General features: G+C 35.7%; 1 protein-coding gene across 2 annotated transcripts; it reads left to right on the top strand.

The window, feature by feature from the left end:
* The first annotated feature begins 1,615 nt into the window (after positions 1–1,615).
* Positions 1,616–12,281, top strand: LOC114545927 (low affinity immunoglobulin gamma Fc region receptor II-a-like). 2 transcript variants are annotated; one of them, XM_028564546.1, is made up of 8 exons: positions 1,616–1,674; positions 1,934–2,188; positions 2,561–2,806; positions 6,522–6,692; positions 7,595–7,633; positions 9,292–9,440; positions 9,918–10,014; positions 10,718–12,281. In XM_028564546.1, exons 1-7 carry the CDS (start codon positions 1,623–1,625, stop codon positions 9,924–9,926), a joined length of 921 nt encoding a protein of 306 aa, XP_028420347.1. In that variant the 5' UTR covers positions 1,616–1,622; the 3' UTR covers positions 9,927–10,014; positions 10,718–12,281. The 2 variants fall into 2 exon arrangements, with proteins under 2 accessions (XP_028420347.1, XP_028420346.1); XM_028564545.1 differs by having other exon boundaries at positions 9,915–10,014.
* Positions 12,282–14,596: the final 2,315 nt, after the last annotated feature.

The raw sequence follows: 14,596 nt of genomic DNA, 5'->3' as shown, positions 1-14,596 counted from the left end.
TAATTAGTTGGTTTTAGTCTACTTTATGTATTTATCTGTATTTTATGGATTGTTTTTAACAATCTACAGTATTTATATATTTAATCTTTTGCTTTTAAGTTGCTTGACTTTGGTGTGTGTTTGTGAAAAGTTTATAGAATATATCGATTGAGTCTGAGTTAATAAACTATTTTTAGAGGTCTTTCTCTGCCCATACAGCAGCTTAGTCAGTAACATCCTTTGTTGTCTTTCAGATCAATTAGAAACTTTCTGAAAAATATTGTATGTGCTATGGAAACTTTTCTAGAAACTCAACATGAAGGGGAGGGTCTTAGCTTTAGATGTATTTTGTTCAGATATAGTCAGTCAGCAGCAATACATCATGGAGGTTACAGCTCTCTGCTTCACACTGTGTGAGTAATATAATATAATAGTTAAATGTTATATCATGTTATATCTATTATCTATATATATATATATATATATATATATATATATATATATATATATATATATATATAACATGTAAAATAACATAAAATCAAATACAAGTAAGACAAATAGATACATTTAAAATCTAAAATATGTTTTTCAGTTGTTTTGATATAAGTATAGTCACAGCTTTTTAAACTGGCTTACTCACTAAGGCATGGATACCCGACCCGAGGCTGACAGGTCCCGACGGTACCCGACGGGCCGGGCCGGGTTCGGACAGATATTTAGAAATTATGGTCGGGGTTGGGCTCAGTCACATCAGCGCGATAAGGCAACAGCTTATTAATGTGCGCTTGTTGCCCCGTGTGCGCTGATGAGCTCATCTGTTGACATTTCCGAATGCCTTCCTACAGTTGCTTAACAAAAGCGGGCTTTCCACACAAACAAACGTAGCCTACATGTGTCATTAGTATGAGGAAAAAAAATGAGATTTTAACTGTCGGACGCGGGCCGGCCTCGGACAGAAAAATTCGGCCCAATCTGGACTCTATTACTCACTATAACTTATAATGTATGTAAATTTCTTTGAAAGGTGCCTCCAAATAAGTTTTATTATTATTACATATTATAACTGCATTTTATTTATCATTAAAATTACTAGATCTAAAAGCTGTGAAGCAATTAATTTGCTTTCTTGGCGATTAAAAACTAATTGAACAATATTATCATATAACATAATAAAGTATTACAGGCCTATTTTATTAATGAAATTTAATGTTGGACGTAAAGAAATTTAGAACCATCCAGAGTCCTATGCAAAAATCTCAACTTCAAGTCAAGTCTATTCACGTAAAGAGATGGACAACCAAGCAGATACATGTTTATTATTGAACAAGAAAATAGCTTGATATTAGAGAGGTTAGATTTTTGGTTATATCAGAACTTGATATATAGCTATAGATATATTAGTTAAATCAATAAAAATGCTAAGTCAATACACACCTGTTGTGATGTTTTAAAACTACCGTAAGGTATAGCTGACTATTTTCATGAGTAAACAAATCACAAGAGTACAGAAGTTAGGCATCAAAGCACTTAAATGAAGGATGTTATAAAACAGTGTTCCTCCAATTATTATAAGTATTTAGCTTTTGAAGAAACATACAATCGCTAGCTGGTATTAAGCTCTAATATTTGTATTTCTAGTGATGGATGTGTGGCTGCTACTTGCTGTTCAGAACTGCTATGCTAAGAAAGCTGGTAAGTAGCAGTTAGCATTTATAAACAAAGACATTCTTACAATTGTTTAATTTTAATAATAAATTGGCAACTTCTTTGCCTGTACGTTGCATAATATGATTGCTTCATTCTTTTTTAAGCAGAAAAATTCAATTAAAAAATACCTTTTTTGCCTGCTTAGAAGGCATAAGTGTATCAACTAATTTTAATTATGAATAATTTTTTAAGTAACAGGTTTGGTAAAATACTTCTTCTGTAACTCTCTTTCTCTCTGTCACAGATGCAGCTTTTCCTCATATTGCTCCCAACAAACTGCAGTTCTTTGAATATGAATCCATCTCTGTAGATTGTGAGTTGGATTACTCATCTGAATGGAGAGTGATGAAGAATTTGAAAGAAGTTTCAACAAATACTACCCAATGGGAAACAACAGGAACCATTACCATTAAACCTGCCTTTACATCAGACAGTGGAGAATACTGGTGTGAAAATAAAGAGGGAGAAAGAAGCAACAGCGTCAACATTACCATCACTGGTATTTATCCACTAACTAAAAAAAAAAGATTTTAGATATAGATTTTAGTTTTTAAATGCTAGAACCAAACTCTTCCGTATGGAACTAGTTTGCAACTTAACAATATAATAAATACTTACATATCATGCCAGATGCATAAGCATTGAAATATTGGCATTTGAATGTGTCTTCAACTTTTGGTCTATGAAATATGGCAATAACTTTCTACAGAATTCTATTTGCAATCTCAATGTGGGCCAAATACTATAAATTTGGTATCTAACACGTACAAACATCAGTTTTTCTTTTCTGCAACACAGTCACTTTGGGGCGCACCTTAATCAACTGAGAACATTTTTAGGAAAAATTCTATGAATGTTTCTTTATGTTAAGCTAGTGAAGTGGTCCTGGAGAGTCCCGCAGTTCCTGTGATGGAGGAAGAAAGTGTGAGTTTGTCCTGCAAAAACAAGATGGCTGCCTCCAACCTCCCAGCTGATTTCTCTAAAGATGGCGTCCTCACTGGCACTGGATATAAAGGAAACTTCATCATCAACAATGTTTCTAAATCTCATCAAGGAATCTACAAGTGCAGCATATCTGGACATGGAGAATCACCAGAGAGCTGGCTGTCTGTTAGAGGTGAGATATTATTTCAAATTAAACAAAACTTTCCATTTGTTGAAAAACCAAGTTTGTATTAAAAAGTAACAGTAAATTACAAGTAAATCATCTATATAGCGCAAAATCACAACATAAGTTCTATCTCATGACACTATTCATATAGAGCAGGTCTGGACCATACAGTCAACTCATTAATTTACAGAAAACCAAAATTACCCCCTGAGCAACGGGGGCAAGGAAAAACCTCCCATTTCATGGTAGAAACCTTGAACAGAACTTGAACTGTGCTTGGGAAAGACATTAAACCCCAAATTGCCCCTGACGCTGTGCCATCAGTGTGTAAATGTGAATGAATGTTTATCTGATGAGCAGCTAGCACCTTGTATGGCAGCCTCGGACACAGAGTTTGAATGTGTCTGAATGTTGCCTGAACTATTTGAAAGTGTTTTGAGTAGTCATTAAGACTAGAAAAGCGCAATAAAAATACAGTCAATTTACCTTTTACATTTAATCACTTTAGTGATCCTTTAGCATTTTTTCTGGTGTCATAATTGGGTCAACATTTTAAATATCTAGTTCTTGAGTTCATAACTAAATACCTACAGAGATAATGACAGTCCACTCAGTCTTTTCTGTGTTTAGTGCCACTTAGCATAGGTCAGCATGCTTAATCACCAAACTAAGATGCTTACCATAGCATTTAGCTCAGAGCCCCTGCCTTAGTACTTCCCCAATGCTGCTAGTATGGTTATAGACATGCTTATAGTATTTTTTCCCTTTAATGGAGGGGAGAGAACATTAGTTGATTCTAATAAAAAGTATTCATCTCCTAGGGAGCATGCATGTGGTCAGTACATTTTCTAGTAACCAGGGGTCTCATTTATAAACGTGGCGTATGCAAAAAACGGGGCTAAAAATGGGCGTACACCACTTCCCACGCAAAGGTTGTGATGTATAAAAAACAAACTTGACGGGAGAATGTACGGTCCTCCACGAAAACTCTGATCCATGCGTACAGCACACTTTGGAGACAATGGGAATTGGCGACGCAGATGGTGAGGCAGTGAACTGAAGTCAGACTGCAGAAAGTAAATGTAATATTTTCAATTGTTAATGCCTCATGCAGTTTTTTCACTCCATATTATCCACTTTATCATGAAGACTAAATCCAGCAGAGCTATTTGCGCTTATACTGAATGATAATTGCTAGTGCCCTATATTTAGAGAGTGTGGCCAACTAGGGAATAGTGTTCTGAGCATACCATTCTGCGATTGGTTCTGAGGTGGTCACGTATTTCATAGACTCCATGTTTGATACCAACATGCATCTGGTTCCCATTGATATAGTGCAGGGAATATTGGAAAAATTTAATAAATATATGACATAAATCACTGAAAAAATGCCCAACTGTTGTGCGTTTGGCTGCAATGAAAGACAGGGAAGCAGCAAAAGATTGCACAAGTCCCCCCATGAAGCAAAAAGGCAAAAAGTATGGGAGCTGTTCATTATTGTGAGGTAAATGTCAATTTTTCTCTTCAATATCTCTCAAATTACATAGGACAAATATAGTAAAATCATCGTTAATGTGTACACTGCTGAAAAAAGCTCTAACCCTGCTAAAGAAATGAATGAAGTTTGAAGTTAGCCTTATGCTAGCGTTGGCTTTTTTGCTAGCACTCCATGTACCTAAATGCTTGTGATCTTGCCACAGTCATAGCTATGGCTTTTGGTCTCCACCGAGTCCAGGTGTCTTTATTATCTTCATAATAATATTGGAGGGAAAATGAAACACAGCTTGGACGGGATGTTGTTTGGCTTTTCACAAGTTTAGACAGCTATGCCGATGTTTGCGTTAGTCGTTAGGTAGCTAAATATTACGACTCCCTTCAGAGTTTCCTATATCTGCATCCACGTTGTCAACATAAGACCTGTGGTGTTAGTGCTCCTTTTGTACCATAATTTTATTGAATGAAATATTAAGCTTTGCTCCTCTGAGATGGGTGGGTTTTTGTTACGTTACACACAAAGCTAGCTATAGTTGGCCTGTATGCTAGCGGACATTAGAAAAGCAAACACTGCCAAGAGACTAATTAGGCGACGTGGTCACTCACTACATGGGCATTTTAGTCCCATTTACGGTATAGAAGGTAAATATACACTGGAATATTTCCGTAAGGGCTTTGTACATATTGACAAACGTTGATAACATGTATATGCCTGTTTAAGGTGAAAATAAGCAATTTATTTCAAGATAGCATATCCGCCCCATAGGGTTACACTGTAGAGTCATCTGACGTTGGTATCCAATATGGATCCCATGATATAAATATAGGGCACTAATAATTGATCCATAAACACCTTTTAAAAAAACAACTCAAATCTTAAATAAAAATTTGCTCTTTATGTTTAATTGGCACTGTCTCACTGTATGGAATACAGGATAGCATAAAGTACCCTACCATTAGATAACTGTAGATCACAGTGTAAATAACTAAATATCTTTCTTTAATACTGCGCAATAATTATCAAATGTCAAAGTCTGGAAATACAGCCGTTAAGCTCTTGCACAATTATTACCCTTAATGTCCTCGTTATCGGTCTGAACTTTAATACTGTTCATGACAAAACCTGCATAAAGACAAGTGTGTTTACCTGTTACACTTTCGTCTTCTAATTGTAACTCGGGGTGGGGGATACCACTAGTTTATGCTGTGATTTTGGCAAGGCGTTAACAATCACAAATTGTTCTAAACATATAAATACTATGGTGACCCCTGTGCATGATGCTGCATGGAAGAATCAGGATAGAAAGAGACTTCAGGGACCACGGTGATGACGATTAATATGGCGATTTAAATTCTGTAAAGCTGTGCTCTTGGATCTATGAGTCTATGATCTATCTACTGAGTTGGGTCCAGTAAAGAGGGCAATGCGCCAGAACCGGGCCAAATACAGGTCCTCCCCACTCTGGGGGTAACCGGCTGTTTCCAACGGGAAATGGCAGACAGCCAAGTGTTTTATATAAATATCATATATATTCTTCAACTTTATAACTAAGGCTTGTTTGGATATAATATATAGTTCTGTTGAATCTTATCTTATAGGTCTGGTAGATTGCTGCCATTCTCCAGTGCCATAATGCCTGCCGTTTTAGAAGATATTAATATAGGTAGTCAGTAGATCAGGTTTCCCTACACTGTGCGAGAACAGGCCAAAATTAAAATTCAATTTGCAGCAATTTTCAGAGCAACTGAGTTTTTGGCTTTTCCCCGTCAGTCTTCATGATTCGCCGTAACAAAAGAACAATTGCATGCAAGGGTCATTAACATACTGTTCAGCATTCATGAGCTGCTTTGCATTGACTACTTCTGTCGGGCTTGGGCCTTGTTGGGCCTAACTTTAAAAGCCCGATTACAGCACTAGCGTGTACCGGGCGGGATAATAGGCTGATTCACGTTCGCACACTTGTGAGTAATCTGATTTATAAAGGGATCATGCTTACAGATGTGCGTATGCACGGTTTTATAAATCACTTTTAGTAATGATCCTATGCACAGTTTTATAAATGAGACCTTTGCTTTTTAAATTAGGAAAGTTTTCCCATCCAATGTTGATATTTTGGTCTGAAGTGGGCATTACATGGTGTGTTCAATCCTCTGAAGAACTCCTAGAATACAAAATGATGATGTAAAAGTGCTCTTTTTATATCCACACCATCTTGTCAATTTACAGAACGTATTACTAAATCATCTAAAGAGATTCAAGAGAGTCCAGAGAGTCCAGACACTTCTTCAACCAACGGCTTCCCTGATCTCTCAATCCTTTTATCAGTTGTCTTCAACATTTTCTGTGTGGCTGTACTGCTCTTGGTGATCGGACAATATCACTGTCAGAAAAAAAGAGGTGAAAATATTTTTTTAATGTATGTAGTTTCTGTAATACAGTTCTGCCATGGTGACTATGCCTATTATTACATATTATTCATTCATTACAAACCTTTGATATATTTACTTAATTGCCCAATTTTCATGAACATACAGGCCTAGTCCACATGTTCTTGAGCCTATAGAGGCAAAGTCCCTCCCCTTCCGAAGGACCTCATGGGACCTGAATTCAGAAAAAAATTTACATGGTAGTGATGGAGAGACAGATCATTTTTTGATCCTGTTTGAATTGAGCCATGGTTTACAAATATAATTTACGTCAATTTAAAAAAAGAATTCAACAGAAGAAAGTCTCAGTTTATTGTAGGTTTGTTGTATGACCACTTTTTTTCACAAAGTTTTGCGTGAAACCGATCAGTGAAATACATCTCTTATCTGGCGCAATTTACATCACCTTTCTTGATGCTCAGCTTGCTCCATAGCGAGCTATCTTAGCTCTTTTCCACAACACATGTAACATTATCTTACCTGCTGTTTTATCCAGTGAAGTTTTATCAGCAGATAAGCAAAAGAACGATCCTCTGCAGGTGTAGGTAACGTTACGTCCCGGTGCGATACACACAGACGTGTCTTCAGAGAGACGTCATCCATGCAACTTAGAAATATGTAGTCTTTCTAATAATTTTTTTTTCAGTCTTCAACAATTTGACAATAAACCAAGTATTCTTTTAAACTGATGAACATATGTGTAATTCATGGCTCAATTCAAACGGGATCAACAAATAATTCGCTTTTCCCTGTTCACTACCGTTCACATTTCTTCCGAATTAAAGTCTAATGGTAATAGAAGGGGCTTTGTCCTCTATTGTTCTAAGCACTTTTTCCACAATTGTTTGACTCAATTATGTTTCTGTATTGTAGTGGGCTGCTTTTCTTCAGAAATGCCAGGAACAGACCCAGGTGAGTCTACAAAACATATATTTTTATACTACTATACTAATATACTGACTTGGCAGAAAGGGTAAAATACTTATTATGCAGTACATATTATATTATTTTACATCATATGTGTTTACTTTGTTTTGGGCACAACAATGTTGCAAGAAGGTGAAACAACAGCCTACGCATTTTAAAAGTAAATATGGTCTGCATTTTGAGAATCACGTAATACAATAATGCCTTTATTTAGGTAAAACAAGTAAATACATTATTTGTTAAATTAATTTTAAAAAATAGGTCTGTAATCATCTACAACTTACTAAATATAATACAATCAGAGCTATAAGATGATAAAGCTGTATATAAATAAATAAAATAATAATAATAATAATAAATGATGGTGATGTGGAAATAGTACAGAAAGCAAAACAGGCCCAACAACTGAGCCCTGTGGCACCCAACATGTCAGACGTGTGAAAAGAGACTAGGGGCAGCAAAGTTCTGATTTTTAAAATGGGCCAACCAAGCCACCTAGGTTTTTTACCTCTAACTGATTTAAAAAAGGAAATGTTTATTTTGAAAACTACGACAAATATAAAGCATTGTAACAGACTCAGGTGAGTCTACAAAACATGCATTGTTATTTATTATACTATTATATTAATACACTGACTTAGCAGACACTTGCAGAATAATATACAAGTATACATTTGTTTCGTTTTTATTTTAGTCTCTGTGGAGACGAGTGTTGCTAATCGAGAAAACGTGACATATGCTTTTGTTACAAAATATCGGAAGAAAAGAGGTAAAATACTTGTTATGCATTACGTATTATATTATATCGTATGTGTTTACTTCCTTTTGGGCACAAGAATGTTGCAAGATGATGAAGCAACAGCCTATGCATTTTAAAAGTAATTAGTCAACATTTTGAGAATCACGTAATACAATAATGCCTTTATTTAGGTAAAACAGGTAAATAAATAATTTGTTAAATTAATGTTGGAAAAAAAATTAGGTCTGTAATCATCTACAAATTATTAAATATAATACAGTCTGAGCTATGAATGATGATGGTACAGTAGAAATAGTACAGAACATTTAAAATTAGTTTGAGGTAATAAACCTAGGTGGCACCCGACATGTCAGATTAAAAAAAAAAAACTAAGGGGCAGGGGTGCCCAAAGTTCTGTTTTTTTTAAACACATCTGACAAGCCACCTAGGTTTATTACCTCAAACTGATTTAAAATAGTCAAGACAGTCGGAACACAGCTAAAACAAATCCATATTTATTAAAACAATGCAGCAACAAGTAAAATGACAAGGCTAAAAGGGATTTTGGTGCTTTTTGGCTGGCCTCCTTTGCTCAGGAACGTTGCTCTTCTTCTCCGGCAAAGACTGCAGTAGAAAAAACTCAGGGCCACTCAACCATCCTTTTTTAACTTACACTTAGGATAAGTTAGCATGTAACTACATAGCACAAATGCCGGTGGTCAAAGGGACTATGAAGGGGAGATGTTTTAACCTCCCAATTTTTGCCACTAGCAGTCGGTGATGTCTGTTCTTTTGGCTTTGCTTTACAGTGCCTCATGTTGATAGTGCTGCTGTTGCCTCTACTGCTTCTACTTTTGCTGCTTGTGTCTCTCTGCTGTGGGCTCCTTGTGTTCTCTCTGTTCAGTCACACCCTGGATGATGGGCTGCTGGCATGAGGGGTATGGTTCTGCTAGGAACTGTTTTATGGCCTGCGTTCTCCAGGATGTAGGCCCAACTGAGCCTCTCTATCCTCTTTCCATGTGGAATCCGTCACCCCAAGGTGTTCCATGGGAGGTAGGCTCATACATTACTCATGCCCCCATCTTTGCAACCCCTCTGTTGCTGTCCTCTCCTGTATTTCTGCTTCTCTTGCTCTGATTGCCACCTAAATGGTCTGTTCACTTAGCCACAGGTGGCTCACAACAGTGCTAATTTGGCATCAGGAGTGAGACAAGGTCAAGTTTACGTCAAACTACAATTACATAAAAACACAACAAATATAAAGTCAAAATAAAAGCATGCAAAAGCCCAAATCATCACAATAAAACAAACCATGCAAAAAAGGATAGCTACAAAAAGACTTGCAAACAAGTAAATACATATGGCCGCTGCAAAATACAGTTAAAAATATACAAAAACAAAATAATGTACAAAATAATTCTCACTTTACCTGCTCACATATGCATGAGATAAAATAGAATGACAATAAAACATATTTATCTCATAGAGCTAATCTTTAGATTTTTGTTCTCAACTTTGTATCCAAAGCAGAAAAAGTAGCCAGTTACTCAGCACGACAAACCTTGTCAGCAGGTACCAATCCTAATTCAACAGACACCAATGTTGTCTATTCTACAATCCAGTAAAGGTGAGTGTAATTGTGGTTTAAAGCATTTCTTTCTTTCTCTCATTATATTATTAGAGGTAGAAACAAGCAGGAAAGCCAGAGAATGGTAGATCATTTGGGGGTACTATTTATTTAGGAGGATCAGCTGACATGATTGGTATTGTTTGCCAAATAAGGCCAATTTCAACCGAAAAAGCATTATTAAATTGACAGTTGTCCTTGTATAGTAATACATAGACAGATATTAGCCTGGCAGTCAGCATCAGAGCAGAGAAAATTATGAATATGCCAGATAATATTACCTAGATTATCAAGTTCGTGATTACAGGTACATTTTTTTTATTTAATTAATTGATTCAATTGTGAGGTCTCAGCCCTTACCAACCTCCTATACTTAAAACTGTGGTCAGACATTTCCAGAAAAAAGACAAGTTGCATGGATGCTAACTACCCAGCACCAAATGGTAGGAAGACAAAGTTAGCGATTATCTTTATCTACATTTAGATGTTAAAGTTGGTAGAGACCAAACCAAAGCTACAAGGAGAATTCATATATTGGACTGTGTAATGTTTTATTGCATTTATCTATTTTATTGTTTTTAGTATTTCAATTTGATCATTTATACTTAATATGTGCATTAATATCCAATTTTTTGTACTGGCTTATTACTGAATTATATCTGCTTGAAAGATGCTATACACATAACCTTGTTCTGTCTCACAGGTGACTGAGAACAAAAACACATTTCTAGGGAGAGGCTTAAAACTGGTACTTTACGTTTGCTATTTTACATGTGTAAGGAGAAAAAGTATGTTACAATTTCCAGGACTGGTGTAGTACATTAGTGGAACTATAATGATTCTATAATAATATCCAGTGCAAAATTCACTTTGCAATCCAATTGATGTTTGACAATCAAGCACAGAGAAGCCAGCCAAAGAAGAGGAAACAAAGACCACATTTTTAGCATCTCCAATGTTTTTGAGTGTCAAATGGAGTGACTGCTCAATGGAAGATTATAACTATGAACAAACCATGAGACATCAATAGACTGAACATCACCGACTGAATGCAACAAAGTCAGAGTGAGTGAGAGTTGACAAAAATGTGGTACTCATTTAGCCCCGGATGACTTTGTGTCAGCTAGGACAGTCCTTGGTTAATTAAGAGGAATATGTTGTACTATTATTACTTTTAGAACAAGATTAGAGACAGTGACAGTGTGATGTTAGGGTTATGAGATGAAAAGATGGAATGTAGAAAACATAGATAAGCACAGTACAGTTTATGTTGTATATTGAAACTCAGTAAAGACAAGATGGCTTAACAGCTAAAGCAACATTGCAACTGGAATTCATTATTGGAATTATTTATTTATGTCTGGATATTGGCAGTTTTAAGTATCTGGACTGACATTTGAATGATTATCAACCTTCATCTAAGAGCTTCTGCTAATGTGCAGCATCAGGGTCTATTTGTAGAGTTTGGGGTTTATTAGTGTGTGACAGTTAAACCACATTGTTCCATATGTCTGTTCACATGTCTGAAGACGCTGTTTTTCAGAACAGAGCTACTGTGGTCAACAATCAACATGATGCTGTTATATCAGTTTGACCTGAAGCAGACACACTGCGTGACAGATCTATTTATGTGCACGTGCAACATTCATGTCTTATCAAAGGTGCATCAATTAACGTTTTCTGACTTTTAAATAGTGTTCATGTCAACATCAAAGTCATATATGAATAGACATTGATCAAAATTAGCTAAAGTCTTTTGTCACAGGCCATTAAACTGAAATGTAATGAGTTCCACATTTAGGTGATTTACTACCATCCCTCTCACATGATATGAATGTGGTGTTATGCAATCCTCTTCAGTTTGGAAAGTCTGAAAATATCAGTATCAATAGATCTGTCATTTGCTGTGACCACTGTATATCATGAGATGAAGTTTCTCAGGGTGAAAGCAGGTCGATATTTTTAGGGTTTTTAAACCACACCATCTCTTTACAATTTCATTCTATTTATGAGTGTTGAACCCTGACAAACCCTGTGCAGAAAAACCACAGCGTCTCTACAGCTCAGTAAAAAAAAGGCTGTGGGTTTGTTTTAGCAACAGCAGCTCATCGAGAGAAATTGGGTCACGTACCGTGGTTTTGATGCTACCAACTGTTGAATCTTTGATCTCTTAAATATAGCTAAGCTGTACAGACCTGCTAAACTTCTTGCAGAAAAGACAAACTGTAAATGGTAACTTCAATAATGTATTAATGAGATTAATAACCTGCTATGTGTGATGTTATTTCCACTAATGTAGAATAAAAAATAGTTCCAGAGTGAAAGAGTTTCAAGTTCATTCTGTTTCTGGACATTCAGCATGAGAAATAGTAAATTTATATTTATGTATAAAATTCACACCCGTAAATAAGACAAAATGTTAATACATACAATATATTTAATACATTACAAGAAGACAAACTTTTATATATACTGTATGTAATATGTGTACTGGTCAAAAGTTTTAGAACAACCCAAATTTTCTAGTTTTTTATTGAAATTTTAGGAGTTCAAGTCAAAAAAGTAAAGTTACCAAAACTGAAAAATTATGTACATTTCAGAATTTTACAAAAAGGCCTTTTTCAGGGAACAAATGGGTTAACAATGTAAAGCTGTTCTGCAGCAATGGAGGTTGATCAAGCTTTGAAAGTTGGTCCTACCAATTCCCACAGGTGTTCCAACTTGTCTGGATTACTTACAAACCCCTCTGTTATTGGAACACACTGTGGTACCATACCCTCGTGAGCATCATATTCATCGTATTGTACTGCAGAAAGTAGTGTGTTGCTATAAAACTGGCAGGAAAAAGGCATTTAACAATCGAAGAGAGACAGATCATCACAACACTTAAGAATGTTGGTCTTTCCTACAGAGAAATGGCGAAGAAAGTCAAGGTGTCAGTGAGTACAGTATTCTTTCACCATCAAAAGGCACTTAGAAACTGGGGGAAACTCTGACAGGAAGAGGTCTGGCAGACCCAAAGCCACAACAGAATCAGAAGACAAGTTTCTGAGAGTCAACAGCTTGGTGATAGGCGGCTCACAGGACAACAGCTTCAAGCAGTCAAACATTTTGAATACATTTTGGTTTATACAAATTGATTCCATGATTTATTTTTTCATGTCAGAGTACAATAACACATTGAACTGCATGAATTTTAATAAAAACCTGGAAAAATTGGGGTGTTCTAAACTTTTGACCGGTAGTGTATATTTATCTTTCTTGTTTATCAGCAATGAGACAAATATGAGTAAAATATCGCCACATGTTAGGAGTCAACATATGAATACAAATTATGAAAATTGTCAAGCTGTTTTGATAAAAGCAATTAGTTTGTGAATATTTTGTCTTGTAGGCAATGTACGTGGATAGCATGTACTGTAATATTGTGATTTAAAAAAAAGAACTTGAATATTGTGTGTGTATATATATATGTATATATATATATATATATATATACACACACACACACACACACACACACACACACACAACTGGTCAAAAGTTTAGAACACCCCAATTTTTCCAGGTTTTTATTAAAATTCATGCAGTTCAATGTGTTATTGTACTCTGACATGAAAAAATAAATCATGGAATCAATTTATAAACCAAAATGTATTCAAAATGTTTGACTGCTTGAAGCTGTTGTCCTGTGAGCCGCCTATCACCAAGCTGTTGACTCTCAGAAACTTGTCTTCTGATTCTGTTGTGGCTTTGGGTCTGCCAGACCTCTTGCTGTCACAGTTTCCCCCAGTTTCTAAGTGCCTTTTGATGGTGAAGAATACTGTACTCACTGACACCTTGACTTTCTTCGCCATTTCTCTGTAGGAAAGACCAACATTCTTAAGTGTTGTGATGATCTGTCTCTCTTCCATTGTTAAATGCCTTTTTCCTGCCAGTTTTATAGCAACACACTACTTTCTGCAGTACAATACGATGAATATGATGCTCATGAGGGTATGGTACCACAGTGTGTTCCAACAATAACAGAGGGGGTTGTAAGTAATCCAGACAAGTTGGAACACCTTTTTTTTAATCACAATATTACAGTACATGCTATCCACGTACATTGCCTACAAGACAAAATATGCTTTTATCAAAACAGCTTGACAATTTTCATAATTTGTATTCATATGTTGACTCCTAACGTGGCGATATTTTACTCATATTTGTCTCATTGCTGGTAAACAAGAAAGATATAAATATACACTACCGGTCAAAACTTTTAAAACACCCCAATTTTTCCAGGTTTTTATTGAAATTCATGCAGTTCAATGTCTTATTGTACTCTGAAATGAAAGAATAGAACAAATGAACAATTTAAGTTAAAAAAGAAATAATGGAATCAATTTAGAAACAAATGTATTCTAAATTTTTGATTCATCAAAGTAGTTCTTGACTGCTGTTCAACAGACTGTGTTGTCACTTGTCATGAAGTTTTAGATCTCCTTGTTTTCTATTATATTGTATTACCAGCCACTTTCTGCCATCTTCTCCACTGACTGCATGTTCTCAATATCTTTAATGTTTTTCTTAGTCCTCC

This window comes from Perca flavescens, chromosome 19 (assembly GCF_004354835.1).
Source record: "Perca flavescens isolate YP-PL-M2 chromosome 19, PFLA_1.0, whole genome shotgun sequence".
NCBI lineage: Eukaryota > Metazoa > Chordata > Actinopteri > Perciformes > Percidae > Perca > Perca flavescens.
The sequence above is the reverse complement of the archived record's forward strand: the minus strand, read 5'-3'. Positions and strand labels throughout refer to the sequence as shown.

Bases quoted from the DNA above. Each gene is read 5' to 3' on its own strand.
- LOC114545927 (XM_028564545.1), top strand. From the start codon at position 1,623: ATGGATGTGTGGCTGCTACTTGCTGTTCAGAACTGCTATGCTAAGAAA. The intron at 2,189-2,560 runs GTATTTATCCAC...CTTTATGTTAAG, and splicing joins CGTCAACATTACCATCACTG to CTAGTGAAGTGGTCCTGGAG. The intron at 2,807-6,521 runs GTGAGATATTAT...GTCAATTTACAG, and splicing joins GAGCTGGCTGTCTGTTAGAG to AACGTATTACTAAATCATCT.